Source organism: Electrona antarctica (assembly GCF_951216825.1).
Source record: "Electrona antarctica genome assembly, chromosome: 20".
Classification (NCBI taxonomy): Eukaryota; Metazoa; Chordata; class Actinopteri; order Myctophiformes; family Myctophidae; genus Electrona; species Electrona antarctica.
In genome coordinates this window covers 26276770-26291519 of record NC_136801.1, presented here as the reverse complement: position 1 = coordinate 26291519, position 14750 = coordinate 26276770, and the positions used below count along the sequence as shown (strand labels likewise).

Sequence of the window (14750 nt, the reverse complement as noted above, 5' to 3'; positions counted from 1 at the left end):
TTCACATTGGCCTGTTATAGCGCCACCAACAGGTTGATTTTTGCAAAACACATTTTTGGAACAAAATGCCTCAAGTCATCCAATTGCCATCAAAGGCAAACATGTTTATATTACTCCTAAACATTTTGCCAAACATCTCACAGTCCTATCCTCCTGGTGGAGACCTGTGCCCAGAAGGGCACTTTTTCTAGTTATTATTATTTTTTTTAACTTTGTTTATTGTTTTTTTCACAGAAGCATTAAATACTGGATTTGAAAAACAAAAAGTGGTGGCATTAACAGCTTCTCTTAATAAACCCCACAAGTGTAAGAAGAATAAATACATTTTCACCCCAAAGAAAACAAAACAAACAAACCTTAAATACAGGATCAATAAGAGTTGAAAAATAAAAGGCAGACAAAAACAGACACAAAACTAGAAAAAGTGCCCTTCTGGGCACAGGTCTCCACCAGGAGGATAAGACTGTGTGAGATGTTTGGCAAAATGTTTAGGAGTAATATAAACATGTTTGCCTTTGATGGCAATTGGATGACTTGAGGCATTTTGTTCCAAAAATGTGTTTTGCAAAAATCAACCTGTTGGTGGCGCTATAACAGGCCAATGTGAAAAGGGTGGGATATATTCCTCAGCCTAGTAAGAAAATGTGTGAAAGATTTCACGTAAATGTTATGCTGCGTTCATGATTTGAGGCTTTTGTTCAAAACGGGGCAATCTTGCAAACTGTGAAAGACAATTATAGCCAATTAGGATGGAATATGAAATATCGGACAGATCCGACTTGAGCACATGACCATAGAGATACTGTGTAACGATTTGTGAGATTTTTGGACAGAATCTGGAGGAGTAATATCAAAAAATGTGTTTTACAAAAGTCGGCCTCCTGGTGGCGCTATAAAAGGCAGATGCGGAAAATGAAGGTCAAAGGTTTGTCTAGGGTTTAGGGAGTGTGCATGCAACGTTTCACGCAGATCGGTGCAGTTTTAGGTAAAAAATGTGAAAAGCTGCCTCATGGTGGCGCTATAACAGGCCGTTCTGGAAAATGCGTGGCAGAGGTTCATCGTTGGCATCCAGGGAGTGTGTGTGCAAAGTTTGGCATCGACCAGGTTAATGGTGCCGGAGATTAGCTGTACACAGACGGACGGAAGGAAGGACGGACGGACACACACACACACACACACGGACGGAGTGCAAAACATACTCTCTCCCCATGCCTTCGGCCTGGTGGAGACAACAGTACACAAGACATCCGACAAACAATTACCAGTACATGATTCATCCATAATCCGCGTTACAACACAGCAGTCCAACCACAGTAGACTTTCCAATCAAAAGCCCAGCAGACCTCACATATCCTCAAGCAGAGACTGATTCAATTTCTGAATGTATTGAAAGAATGGACCCCATATCCTCCCAAACTTATCAGAAGAACCATTTAATGAGAGTCTAATCTTCTCCAGTTTTACACAGTACAAGGTGTCCCGACTCCCTAATCCAGTGAGTGTGAGAAGGGGAAGTGGGTGATTTCCAGTTGATCAAGCTAACATCCTAGCTAACAGAGTGACAAAAGCCAAAACATCCCTCTCTGGTTTAGCGAGTGACGGTACAGAGGGGAAAACACCAAACAGAGCCCCCAAAGGTGTGGGCTCCACTCTTTGCCCGACTATCGCTGATAAGGAATTAAAGATATCTGTCCAATATTTGTGTAGAGAAGGGCAGAGCCAGAACGTATGGATGAGGTCTGCAGGAGCTTGCCGACATCTATCGCACTCAGGAGACGCATCATTATACATTTTGGACAACCTGGCTGTTATTAAGATAGTGGATAAAATCTTATCGCAATGCGTTGTGAGGTTGTAGATCAGCTCTTTTCCCAGGCCTCTACTCACTCAACTACAGCCGCCCGGCCGCCTACAACGGCAATACACATGTGGAAGGGGGTTTATTTTAGTCCAGCAGCAGCAGGTAGTAATTGTCCTGACTTGATTTTTGTAAAAAATGATTTACTGCACCGTGCAACAAAAGCCCACTTCTGAGGATGAACTTTAGGGCCCTTTAAGGCCTAATAATGTCTAGTGAAACATTGTGGGTACGTTGACGACATGACAGACATTTTCATTTTAAGAGTCTTTGTCCTCGAATCGAACAAAGCCATGGTTGTATGTACTTTTTTTTTTTTTTTACTGAAAAAATAAATAATAGTAATTGTCTCAAAGGAGGCCCAGTCAGTGAATACCCAATAATAAGACAGGATTCCCCAGTGAGCAGGATTTGTCTGTCTGGGCCTTGTTGGTAATATCTTGGCTACTGGCCAGACAGTCTGGACTCAGAGGAGACTTCTGTGTGTAGGCTGATGTCTGGAACATTCACATTGCTTTCCTATGCCTCCAACTGATCATACAGCGAGAGAGACTGCCCGGCTCTCTTGGCCAGCTGTATGCCTCTGTGCCTGAATACTGGGCCACCTAATGCAATTACCAGTTACATGACTCCCTCCCTGAACAGGGAACAGATAAGTGCCCTTGCCCTGTTTATTGTCTCCACCAGGCCGAAGGCATGGGGAGAGAGTATGTTATGCACTCCGTCCGTGTGTGTGTCCGTCCGTCCGTCTGTGTACAGCTAATCTCCGGCACCGTTAACCCGGTCAATGCCAAATTTTGCGCACACACTCCCTGGATGCCAACGATGAACCTCTGCCCCAAATCTTCCAGAACGGCCTGTTATAGCGCCACAAGGAGGCCGACTTTTGAAAAACACATTTTTTGATATTACTCCTCCAGATTCTGTCCAAAAATCCCGCAAAATCATTATACACTATCTCTATAGTCATGTGTTCAAGACGGATCTGTCCGATATTTCAGATTCCATCCTAATTGGCTAACATTGGCTTTCAAAGTTTGCAGGATTGGCCCGTTTTGAACAAAAAGCCTCAAATCATGAACGCAGCGTGCAATTTACGTGAAATCTTTCACATACTTTCCTACTAGGCTGAGGAATATATCCCACCCTTTTCAACATTGGCCTGTTATAGTGCCACCAGCAGGTGGATTTTTGCAAAACACATTTCTGGAAAAAAATGCCTAAAATCATCCAATTGCCATCCAAGGCATCATAAGAAATGGTACCCTTTTCACATTGGCCTATTATAGCGCCACCAGGAGGCCACAACCTGACCTGGCCTGGTGGAGAGTGGAGACCTGTGCCACGAGGGGCACTTATTCTAGTTACCTCTGTCATGGACATTCACTTCACACAGCGTGGCTAAATGGATATCTCTATGTACTGAAATAATCACTTTTGTTTTGTTCTTATTATATTGTCGATCCAGTTACTGCGTTGTCTTCTAGGACATCATGAGGTAACTTAACTTGTAAGTGCGAATTATGTGGTTTAGGCTAGAAATGATGTGCTAGATTATGTGAAAGAGGCCTGAACATAGGGTGTGCCAAAACCTCAACTTGGATGCTGTGGGGAGTGTAAGGGCGTGGCGAGTGTCTAAACTCTAAAGAATGCCTCGTATCACATAGGATGCATGCACGATACCAACCTTTTAGCCAATATCCGATAAATGATCAGCGTGAGATATCTGAATTAATATCAGTTCTATACACAATTACACATACAGTATTTGTAAATCGCTATCGTCCGATATAGTGCTGCACGATTCTTGCTCAATTGTGAATCTTTAATTTCCTCCACGAGAATCATGATTCTCACACGATTCAAACATTTTCCATGAACATTTTTGTTAAAAAAACAAAAAAAAGTAATTAAAATGAATTGGAGAGTTCTAGTGCTGCACCATTCTTCACGATTCTTCACAAAATGAGATTGCATAGGTGTCTGGATCTAGATCTGACCTTTTTTCCATTCATTGTGCAGCACTATATCGATATGCCGAACTATATATCGTTCATCCATACAATCACATCACTACACTCGTGACAGTGATTGAGTGATGATGATTTAAATGTGTCAGAGAAAGTCAAAGACCCTGTGTGTTCCTTGTCTGTGCTGTTTGTTTGAGTTGTCTCAGTAGTGCCGGTGCCATCCTGTTGCAGCATCACATGTTAAAGTAAAGTCGTATTTTTAAACGTTCAAAGCACATTCCTGGAACTACTAGCATTGTGTGCCAGACAGACTGGCTTATTGGCAGACGAGATTGCTCTTCTCAGGAAATTAACTCGTGCGCAGGGCTCGACAGTGCGACTAGGTACTCGCATTTGCGACTTCACATATCACCGTGCGAGTTGTAAAATTCACTTTCTAGCACCGGTGCGACTACAGAATCCGATCTTTAAAGCTAAAAGTTGCGCAGTTTACATCCAAAAGAATGTGTCACTCTCTCGGCTCTGCACCGCTGCTGGAGAAGTATAGCACTGTCGAAGGCAGCGCAACTAATCCCCCCCCCCCACACACCCCAGAGAGGGAGGAGAGAGAAGAGAGAGAGAGAGCACACACGTCTTCACCCCAGCGAGGGAGGGAGACAGAGAGAAAGGGAGAGAGATAGAGAAAGAGACAGCTTTCCAGTCCTTAACCTTTTTCTCAAATTGACCAGCAGAACAGTGAGCAAACTATTATCCACATTGTTAGACAAAGTAGTGTGCCCTGAAACTTTCTTGGAAATGTGCATGTTGCCTGCAGTGGCAGCCAGCAGCGATGTAAGATGAGCCTGTGCATTTCACGCTTTTCACCCTATATAACTTGAACGCATAGGCAATCAAGTCAAGACCATTAATTAATGACAGCTGTGTAGGGGTGACGATTGCGTGATGCTTATATGTACAGGATTCTATAGGTCACCACTTTTGCTGTGACACACACACAGCTTCTGTTTCTGTTTACAATGCGTTGTCAACACGTGCTGAGTTGACAAAGATTGACAGATTTTGGAGAAGACTGATAGTTTATCCTTTAGTAATTAGGCTGTGGAAGTATTCACACTAGGCTACTTTTGGATTTATTGGGATTGGCAATTTGGGGAAAGGAGGAGGAGGAGGTGATCAAGCTCCACATTGGTGGCTCAAGGCTGCATTTATTTTCCTTTTTTTTCCTCTCGAGGGTGCATGGGATGATGTGAGCCCCTCCAGCAGGCTAGGGAGCCCCGCTCAGGTTAGCGGAAAATGACCGCGGGGGTCCGCGGGGGTCCCCGACCCCTGTCTCGTGCCCAGGTGGGGGTCCGCGGGGGTCCGCGGGGTATGCACACACACGCACGCGCGCACAAACACGCGTGTGTATAGAGGGAGGGCGGGGGGTCTCAAGGTTCGGGGACCCCTGTCTCTTGCCCAGGTGGGGGTCCGCGGGGGTCCGCGGGGGTCCCCGACCCCTGTCTCGTGCCGAGGTGGGGGTCCGCGGGGGTCCGCAGGGGTCCGCGGGGTATGCACACACACGCACGCGCGCACGCCGCACACACACGCGTGTATAGAGGAAGTATTAAAAAAAGAATTCAATTAAATTAAAAAAAAAAAATATATATAATAATATATTTGCATTTACGTCATATTTAGCGGAATTTTGACCTAATTTCTCTGTTCATTGTCAATGGCAAATATTGAGACGTGTGGGGACTAAAGCTGTATATAGGATAGGAGGGCCCTCAAACACATTATTTGATAACTTTTCATCGTGCTCCTAAAATAATTTGTGTGCTACTACATTTTTCAACTCAGTCACACGCGTGCTACTTGGAAAAATGCTAAGCGTCGAGCCCTGCTCGTGCGTAGAGTAAGTTGGAGTACTCAAGACGGAGAACCCATTACTACAGGTCTGTGAACCTCTCTCCTCCCCCCCTCATCTCTGTGTATGTATTACCTTATGTTGTTCTGCTATATGCCTAAATTAAAATTGTGCTTATCTTTCTCACCCCTTCTCTTTATCTTTTGTTTTCATACATTGTCTCACACACATCATCCAAATTGGCCTTCACCAGGGCTGCGCATTGTCACCTATCCTGTTTGTGATTTTCATGGACAGGATCTCGATGCGAAGTCGTGGCGGAGAGGGTATTCGGCTCGGTGAGCTAAGGGTTGCATCACTGCTTTTTGCAGATGATGTGGTCCTGATGGCACCATCGGTCCAACACCTTCAGCTCTCACTGGACCGGTTCGCAGCCGAGTGTACGGCGGCTGGGATGAGGATCAGCATCTCCAAATCTGAGGCCATGGTTCTCAGCAGGAAACCGGTGGATTGTGCAGTCCGGGTAGGGAATGAGGCATTAGCCCAGGTGAAGGAGTTCATGTATCTCGGGGTCTTGTCCACGAGTGAGGGGAGGATGGAGAAGGAGATCAGCCGGAGAATCGGAGCGGCAGGGGCGGTATTGCAGTCGCTGTACCGCACTGTTGTGACGAAAAGAGAGTTGAGCCAGAAGGCAAAGCTCTCTGTCTACCGAGCAATCTTCGTTCCTACTCTCACCTATGGTCATGAAGTGTGGGTCATGACCGAAAGAATAAGGTTGCGAATACAAGCGACCGAAATGAGTTTTCTTCGACGGGTGGCTGGCATCTCCCTTAGAGATAGGGTGTGAAGTTCAGTCACACGTGAGAGACTCGGGAGTAGAACCGCTGCTCCTTCACCTGGAAAGGAGCCAGCAATAGGTGGTTCGGGCATCTGGTTAGGACTACAGATAACTTAAGCGGTTGAAGATGTCTGTCTGTCTGTCTGTCTCAGCAGGCCCTACTACTTAGTCCGGCAGCCGGGCTTGTGGGGTGGGAAATTTGGCATATAGTCTTTTTTTTATTGGCCTAAAATATTTTCTATATACGTACATACATACATTCATTAATCCACTTGCGACTTGCTGACCGTCTGTCAGTATTGAGAAAATCTTTTTATAGGGGTTTCTTGTGACCATACCTTTAACATCCAATATAAGGCAAAAAAAATCAATTTAAATAGCATGTGACATGTCAAACTAGGGGTTTTTCGTGATTCTGAATCCATTCCAAGCATTAGTTTTGCACAAAAAACACTCCTTGGGGCTATGACAAATGTGATGAGGTCAGCACATTTTGGGAAAGTGGCTCATTTCGTTGGCTCGTCAGAGGTAAATAAAATGTGAAAAAGAACATTCAATGAGTGCTGGCATTCCTTCTTTTAATTGAGTATCTTTGAGCCTTTCACCCTTCTAAATTGGAATGTTTTCTGCTTCGGCAGCCTTTGTTTCTCTAGGGTCACAATAAACCCCTATTAAAAAATGACTGAGTGGTGCAACTCCTCCCCCCCCCCCCCCCTCTCTCTCTCATTAGCAGGCAACAGTGCAGCACTATCTCTCTCTCTCTGTTTCTGGCACGACAGCGCCCCTACTGGTACTCATGAGTCACACAGGTTAACACATAGGTTAACACATAGTCACGGACATAGCTGTTCCTTGGAGTGGTTGCCCCACTCAAAAATTGCTCAATACTGACAGCCGGTCAGCAATTGGATTCAGCCTGTCGACTGCCGGACTAACTCCACTCTCCTGTTGACTGAATTCATCTTGTATGTAGATGATGTCAAAATGGGGAACTAAAGGGGAGAGTTATAGGAACTTGTTCTGGGTGGAGCAAGCCCCCAGATGTTATGAGGTCACATGTGACTCAGGCTCCTTCTGTGTTATGAAAGAAGCTGCTTATCTCCTTCCTTCCTTCCTGTGTGTGTGGAATCTGCCTCGGGTGGTCACTGGTGGCTATTTGGACCTAGACGTGTTCCTAGTGGGGCGAAGCCCCCCTCCCCCCACAGTAAGCCTACCTCATCTTGCAGCCAGTATCCACATTGTCATTATGGTCATGCGTTATTTATGAGCATACTGGAAACCCTGAGCCTTCTCATAAAGCTGTCTGTATGTCTGTCTGTCAAGGCAGACATACAGGATCAAGGCTCTTTGCTGTCCAGCTTGGAGATAATATGTTTGCGTGCGTGTTTTCACTGTCAAAATGTGTGTTTTTGAGTGGTGTAAACCACTCCTACAAATGGCTTTGTTAGTCTGTCTGTCTGTGCTCAAAAAATTAGCATGGTTGATGCTGATTGGTTGATGCTGATTTCATTACGTCAGACTATCAGGCTATATAATACCTTACACACTGTGTGTGTGTGTGTGTGTGTGTGTGTGTGTGTGTGTGTGTGTGTGTGTGTGTGTGTGTGTGACACTGTGTGTGTGTGTGTGTGTGACACTGTGTGTGTGACTGTGACCCCACCTCCACAGTGGGGCTGATGTGCAGACTTCCTCCTCTTGTTCAACGGACACTGATGGCTCTTTGTTGAGAAACAAGAGAGAGAGAGTGTGTGTCTATTTGAAATTTCCATAGAGGATGTTAATATGTATCTAATGTGTGTGTGTGTACTGTGTAGGTCCTGCCCTCTTTGGGCGGGGCAGTCCCGTGCTTCCTTATTTGGAAGAGGGATCACATGGCTGTTCTATGGTAACCCAGCGATACAGGAGAAAACTGAGAGCTGGAACCCAACAGCAGCTCAACACAGGACAGCAAAAGTACAACACCAAGAGAGAAAGAGAAAGCAAGGGGGGGGGAGAGAGAGTGTGAGAGCTGCAGAAGAGAGAGACTTTGACTGACACTGTGTGTGTGTGAGAGAGAGAGAGAGAGAGAGAGAGAGAGAGAGGGGGAGGGAGTGAGAGCGCGCAGAAAGATAAGTGTGAGTGGGTCGAGTAAAGGGACTGCTGAGTGAGGATAGGCGTGTGCGGTTGAGAAAATGCCCACCAACTTTACAGTAGTCCCGGTGAACGATGGCAGAAAAGGGGCGATCGAGGAGGAGGAGGAGGATGATGACAACAACGCACTGAGAGAGGAAGATGAGGACACGGCGGCCCGCAAGCGTGAGTCCGTTTTCTTCTTTCTATCCCCTCGGGGGGTTCAAGAGTTCTCCTCTTCCACCGTGACCGCTAGATGAGATGAGGTCAGCTCCCTGACCGGTTGAAAGTTTTCACAACTTGCGTGCGTGTATGTACTGAAAAGGAAAGTAGAGTTTTTAATCATGGGAGTGTAAACAAGAAGCAACACTTGACCGATTTACTGTAGTGTACACCCAACTTCTGCAGTGTCGCTCCTCACGCGTTGATGAGTCACCTCTCTTGGTGACTTGTCTCGTCTGTCATGAATGAGAGACTGATCAGATGATCAGCGGTCGTAGAACATTCTAAAGTTTTTCTAACGCAGAAAGTGGCAGCTGATGTTTTCACAACGCAGAGATTCCAATTTGTGCCTGTGTTTGGCAGAGTCTTGATCTTCTTGTTGTGTGCGGGGTGTGTGCGTGGGAGGCAATTGCGTGCAAGACACGGTTGGTTTTAGTGAGTCTGCGAGAAAAGACAGGTTTCCCCTTACGTTGGGCTCCAGGCAGTTTTAAACTCTGTTCCAGTGTAGCCTCTTTTCTCTGAATCTCTCCTATATCTGCTGTATTTCCCTTTATTCTATTGCTGAACTGCCACAACCACAACTATCTCAGCTCCTCCTTCCTTCCTGTCGTATTTGAGTCTCATCTTTTATTTTTTTAGCCTTGTTATGGTCTTCTATTCTCTAATGTCTGACCCATTTGGGTCCATTTCTGTGCAGTTAACTGTCAGGAGTTTTGTGTGTGTGGGTAACTTAATTGGGCAGCCCAGTCTGCCCAGAGAGAGGCCAATGAAGGTACATTGGCCTCTCTCTGCAGTGATCATCACTGGCATTGCAGCTCAATGTCAATGGGGCCCAGCAATGAACTTGACAACACGTCCTCGACAAGTAGAGTAATGCCCTGTACTGGTTGTTATAGTAACTGTCCCTTAATTTCCCCTGCTTGATTTCCATAACAGACAAAATGTTCTGTCAATATGCCCCCCATCACACGCCCTCCACACGCCGACACCTGCAGTGCTCAGTTCTGACTTTGTGTATGTCTCTTTGGATGAGAGGTTCCAGGTAGATATCTGAACCGAACCGCTACCGATCCGAGAAACATTCTAATTGGCCACACCCGCCCGTAAAACGGCCCCGAAAGTTTTGGATCCGGTCCGAAACGGAGCCGAGAAGGATTTGACTGTTTGGAACCGGTCCGACCAAAACGGGGCTGGGCCGATCAGATATAGATCCTCGGTCGCTCAAGGGGGTCGCCATGATTGCAATAATATAGCCAGCAGTGTGTGTGTGTGTTGTCGGGATTGGGGTGAGAGAGAGAGAGACAAAGCAAAAGAGAGAGAGAGAGAGCGCTCTTGTCGAGTTGCATGACGAGACCCAGCCCTCGTTGACTCTGTTCAACAGACAATATGGACTTTAGAATGTAATAATTACAACGCACGCATGTCTATTTTTGAAACCTTTTTTAAAGTTGAAGGGTTTAATATATAAAGCTCGGATCCTCACGGGTAATTTCGGGTAACTGCATTTCAGACGGTCCGACCGAGATCCGCGGCAATTTGGAATGGATCCGACCCTGCCCGAGAGGGACAAGTCAATATTTTGGGCCCGAACCGGCTCTGTTCTCGGTTCGGCTCTCGGGTATTCGGTTCCTGATGGACCCGTGCTGCCCTCTAGTTCCAGGCAGCTAAATACCTCATATCGACCTGTGAAACGCTTCTGTATACAGCATGAGACAATAGTGAGTTTACTGAACTGATCCACTGCATCCAGCCTTGTCATACAAAATACAATACAGTAGGCTATTTCAAGGCTCAAAATGTTTCACTAAGCAATAAATTGCCGTATGATGAATGAATAGCAAAAATAACCGATGTACAAGCACACCACATGTTTTGTTAAGATGCCCTTCATGTGAAATGTATCTATGTAACTCAGAGCCTTTATTTTGTACGTGCCTATGTTTTGGGACGATCTTCACCTTTGTAAGGCCCCTTTTCCACCGGTTCAGTTCTTTTTGGTTCTTAGTCCATGAGCCAGAGTTCCAAAATTGGAACCTTAATTATGAATTGAGTGGGCAATACTATACCTATATTAGATTGTTATCACCATGAAACTTCCCCAATTGAGTACTTACACGAAAACAATGATTTATTGTATTACAAATTTTACATTTTGAAATATGCAAATGAGGCATTATGTAGGAAAATATGCAAAATAATCAAAAATATTAAAAAGCTACTACTGTGGAAGGGTTATCATGTATTAATTTACTTGTATTGATCCTATAAACAATTAAATATAAGTCTAGTTTTCCCACCAATTTTGGAGCTCTGGCTCATGGACTAAGAACCAAAAAGAACTGAACCGGTTCCCATTGGGAACCAACCGGTGGAAAGGGGGTCTGTGTGTACTTTTAACAAACTTCTCTCTCTAACACTCCCACGTCGGTCTTGCCAGAGTATCGTTCGTGTTGTTGGCGGGGTTTCCACCCTCGCCAGGCTGTGAGCGAATCACCTCCCGCTGCTTAATTTCTGCTGCGGAGCTGCAATTATGGCCACATGCTGCGTAGAGTTTTACAGACTGCCGTGGAGAGAATGGCTTCCTGTTATGATGCTTATGTGAGAGGTCCTACTGCGTTGTGCATGTACAGGGAAACCTGTGTGTGACTGTGTGTGTGAGTGCGCGCGTGCATGTGGAGGCAAGGGTTTCTTTTGTTTGCGCCATTTCAGTTTCAACTAGTATGCACTGGCGAGAGCGAGAGCCTGGACTAAGGGGGGGCCCTCCCCTCCCTCACTCCGTATGACCAAAAAACAAAGTTGAGTGTGTGCTGATGTGTTCTTACTTCTTAGCATGTCGAAACACCAACACATTCCCTTTTGAGTCATTCCATGCGTACCTGTACAAGTCTGTTCGTTTGTATGACATTATTAGAGAGTGGGCATTAGAAGGTGTCCTGGGCAGCATTAACATGTATTGCTGAGCAGAGAAGAGGAGGAGGAGGAGGAGGAGTGAGTCGGATATCAGCCGATGTTATTGATTGGCATGCTGGCCGGCTTCCCGTTGGCCAGGTCGAGGGAGGTGAGAGTGAGACCCCGCCTCCTGGCAGTCTGTCAGTCGTCATTCTATCTGAAAGTGCTCTGGCAGGACTCAACAGTTAGAATCACACTGGCCTGTCCCAAATCAATCCCTCTCTCTCTCTCTCTCTCTCTCTCTCTCTCTCTCTCTCTGTCTGTCTGATTTACAGACATACAGAATGTTAGTTTCCTAATACCCTCTGGTGAATTACATCACTAAGTGTGTGTGCAGAGCAGATGTAAGACCAGTTGGACCACCTAATGTCCTCCCTCAGGACCAGCTCTCTGATTCAGATCTCCGTCTCTGGCATTCTTTACGTTTTTCTTACTTATTCAGTCACACGCACACACGCACGCGCCATTGTGTCAGAGCTCTCCTTGTCTCTCTGTATAGTTTGTTCTGAAATGAAGATTCAAGCTTAGCCTTCACTGATTGGGGGGAAAATAATCTGCTTTAGACTGAAAAATGAAATACAATATTGCCAATTATGTAACCAATTCAGTCTGTCTGTCTGGCTAGTGTTCTGCCTGGTGTGGTCTGCCCTGGACTTGCCCTTGCCTTCCAAGTTCTAAACACAGGGATTTTTAGAGTGCTGTATATAGAATGGATGTTGACAGAACAGTAAAACTGTTTGTGGCGGGCCTGGACCCTTTTTTCCTGCTTTTTGGAACTGCCCACAAGTTAATTAAAAAGGGGGTATTCTGAGCATAGCTAGGTAGAGAATAATTTAGTTTCCACATAATTTGGAATAAACATTGGCCATCTGTTCAGTAATCCAGCCCTAACCTTGTATAATAAGCCTATGCTTTAGTCTTTGGGAGGGTGGGGAGATTTATTTAGATTGGAAGGTCAGTGTAGATGTGTAGATATAGGCAGAATCAAACCAAGGATGCACTAGTGCACCGGCCCACAGTTTTTCACCTTTTATAAGTTATGACTACGTCATAACTTTGATCAATAGCAATCAGTTATCAATTTGCCGCGATTGCATTTTCGTGATATTTTCCAGCTTATCAGCAATCATAGGAATACCATGACTGACTGAGTCAGTAGGTATACTGACTCAGACTCAGGCCATGGTGGTAGTAGCCTGAGGGCCCTATTTTTCAAATAGCCGATCTACAAGCTCACAACGTGTCGATGCACAGTAGATCGGCTATTTGTGAGTATTTTTAAAATGTTTTTCAAAATGGTAAAAAAGGCAAAGACGTTTAGGAATAGGGGGTAAGGCACTGGCGAAGATAGGGCCCTAAATGCCTAAGAGCAGGTCAGGGGATGGCGCAGAGCGCCTCTTTGTGTCTGTCTTTCTGCCCTGGCATGTGGCATGTGTTTCCTGTTTTCTTCCCCAGACAGGTCTGCTTTTGTTTAAAAATGTTTTTCTTTTTCTTTTTTTTTCTTCTTCTTTTTTGGCCTTTGCTTCGCTCCTTTTCTCTGTCCATTCCCCTCTCTCTGTTTTTCTTCTTCTCCCTGTCTATTCATCTACTGTATATTGTTAGTTTGTGTTGTTTGCGTTTCCTCACTTTTTAATGTTTTTATTGTCAAGTTCTGCTTCAGGTTTATGGGCAATGGGCAATAATTGCCCATTGCCCAGAACAGGACTGTACCGTAGATTTCACAACTATATCATCGCACGTGTTTTAGACGCTAGGCTCTTTGCTAGGCCTTAAACCATTTGGGGCGAATACAGGAGGCCCTGAGAAGTGAAGCTGGGAGGCTTTTGTCTAAGGTTATTTAGATTAGATAGCCTCAGCATGAGTCTGCATCCTGATCCAGCTGTGTTGCTCAACACTCAGTGTCTGTGTTTGTCTTGTACTGAGGGCAGCCTGCTCGCCCTGTCAAACAGTATGTCCATGTTGTTGGACATAACATAACTGTGGACAATGTAGGCCTATCACAATTATTTTAGCTAGTTGCAAATGTTTTGCATAGTCGTTTCCATTCATCATTCATCCATGTTGTTGGTTTTTAACCAATTTCATCCTGGTGCCCCCTTTTCAGGCATTTATCGTATAGATTGACAACTCATACGTAGTAGTATGAAATGACAACTCATACGTAGTAGTATGAAATCATTAACTATGTGGCCTGTTGTGGCCATTTTACATCTTTTATTTTGCGGAGTTGGCTGAGGCAGAGTCTGGAAATTGCACAGGTGAAAGGAGTTGGCCTCATTAGGCCCACTGGCAGAGCCTGACCAGAGCCATTTGTGGTGGTTCTGGAGAACTGTGGGTCCGACCGACTCGATACCGGGCACTGCACTCCCTGCGGAGGTGTGGATCACGTGTGTCGAATGTGAAGTTGGTGGGTCAAACGGTTCTCGAGTTACATGCATTACAACCCCACGCACACAGACAGACGTGGCCCATTTATAGTAGGATTATTATTGTACAATTGTATTGTCAATCGATAGGACACTGACATCCAATAGTTAGCTGGCTGCATGCTCTAAAAGTACGTGTGTGCGTGTGCGCGTGCGCCCTGACCTGCAGTACGTGTATTGGACTGGATTTTAGCTGTAAGCGCTACCCAAACAATTACCTACAAGCGTACACAATGGACTGGCATGCATCCTCTGTCTATTCTATCATACAAACACTGACACACGTGCTGTACGTGGCCGTGCACCATGCTATTGCACAGATGCATTTGACAAATTCCATTGCAGGGTCAGTCTGAGTGCAACGCTAGATTCGCGTCACTAGCTGCCCCTTGACTGAGAGTAGTGGGCTGTTTACAGGCTTGGCTTTGAATGGGCAGGGGGGGGGGGGGGGGGGGGGGGTGCAAGAGGAAGGCTACAAGAGACTTTGTTATGATGAAGGGAGTTGAGAGAGGAAGAGGATATGATTTATTTC

At 45.5% G+C, this 14750-nt stretch overlaps 1 protein-coding gene across 6 annotated transcripts in view; it reads left to right on the top strand.

Annotated features, from left to right (window-relative positions):
- Positions 1-14750, top strand: part of slc12a7b (solute carrier family 12 member 7b) — a 100040-nt gene that overhangs the window by 16291 nt on the left and 68999 nt on the right. The window contains exon 1 of one of the 6 annotated variants that reach the window (XM_079489148.1): positions 8653-8807. The exons of the other annotated variants lie outside the window; for them this stretch is intronic. Coding sequence (XP_079345274.1) covers positions 8684-8807 — 124 coding nt within the window. The 5' untranslated portion in view covers positions 8653-8683. Of the gene's footprint in view, positions 1-8652; positions 8808-14750 lie in introns of those variants that run through there. 6 annotated transcript variants of the gene reach the window in all.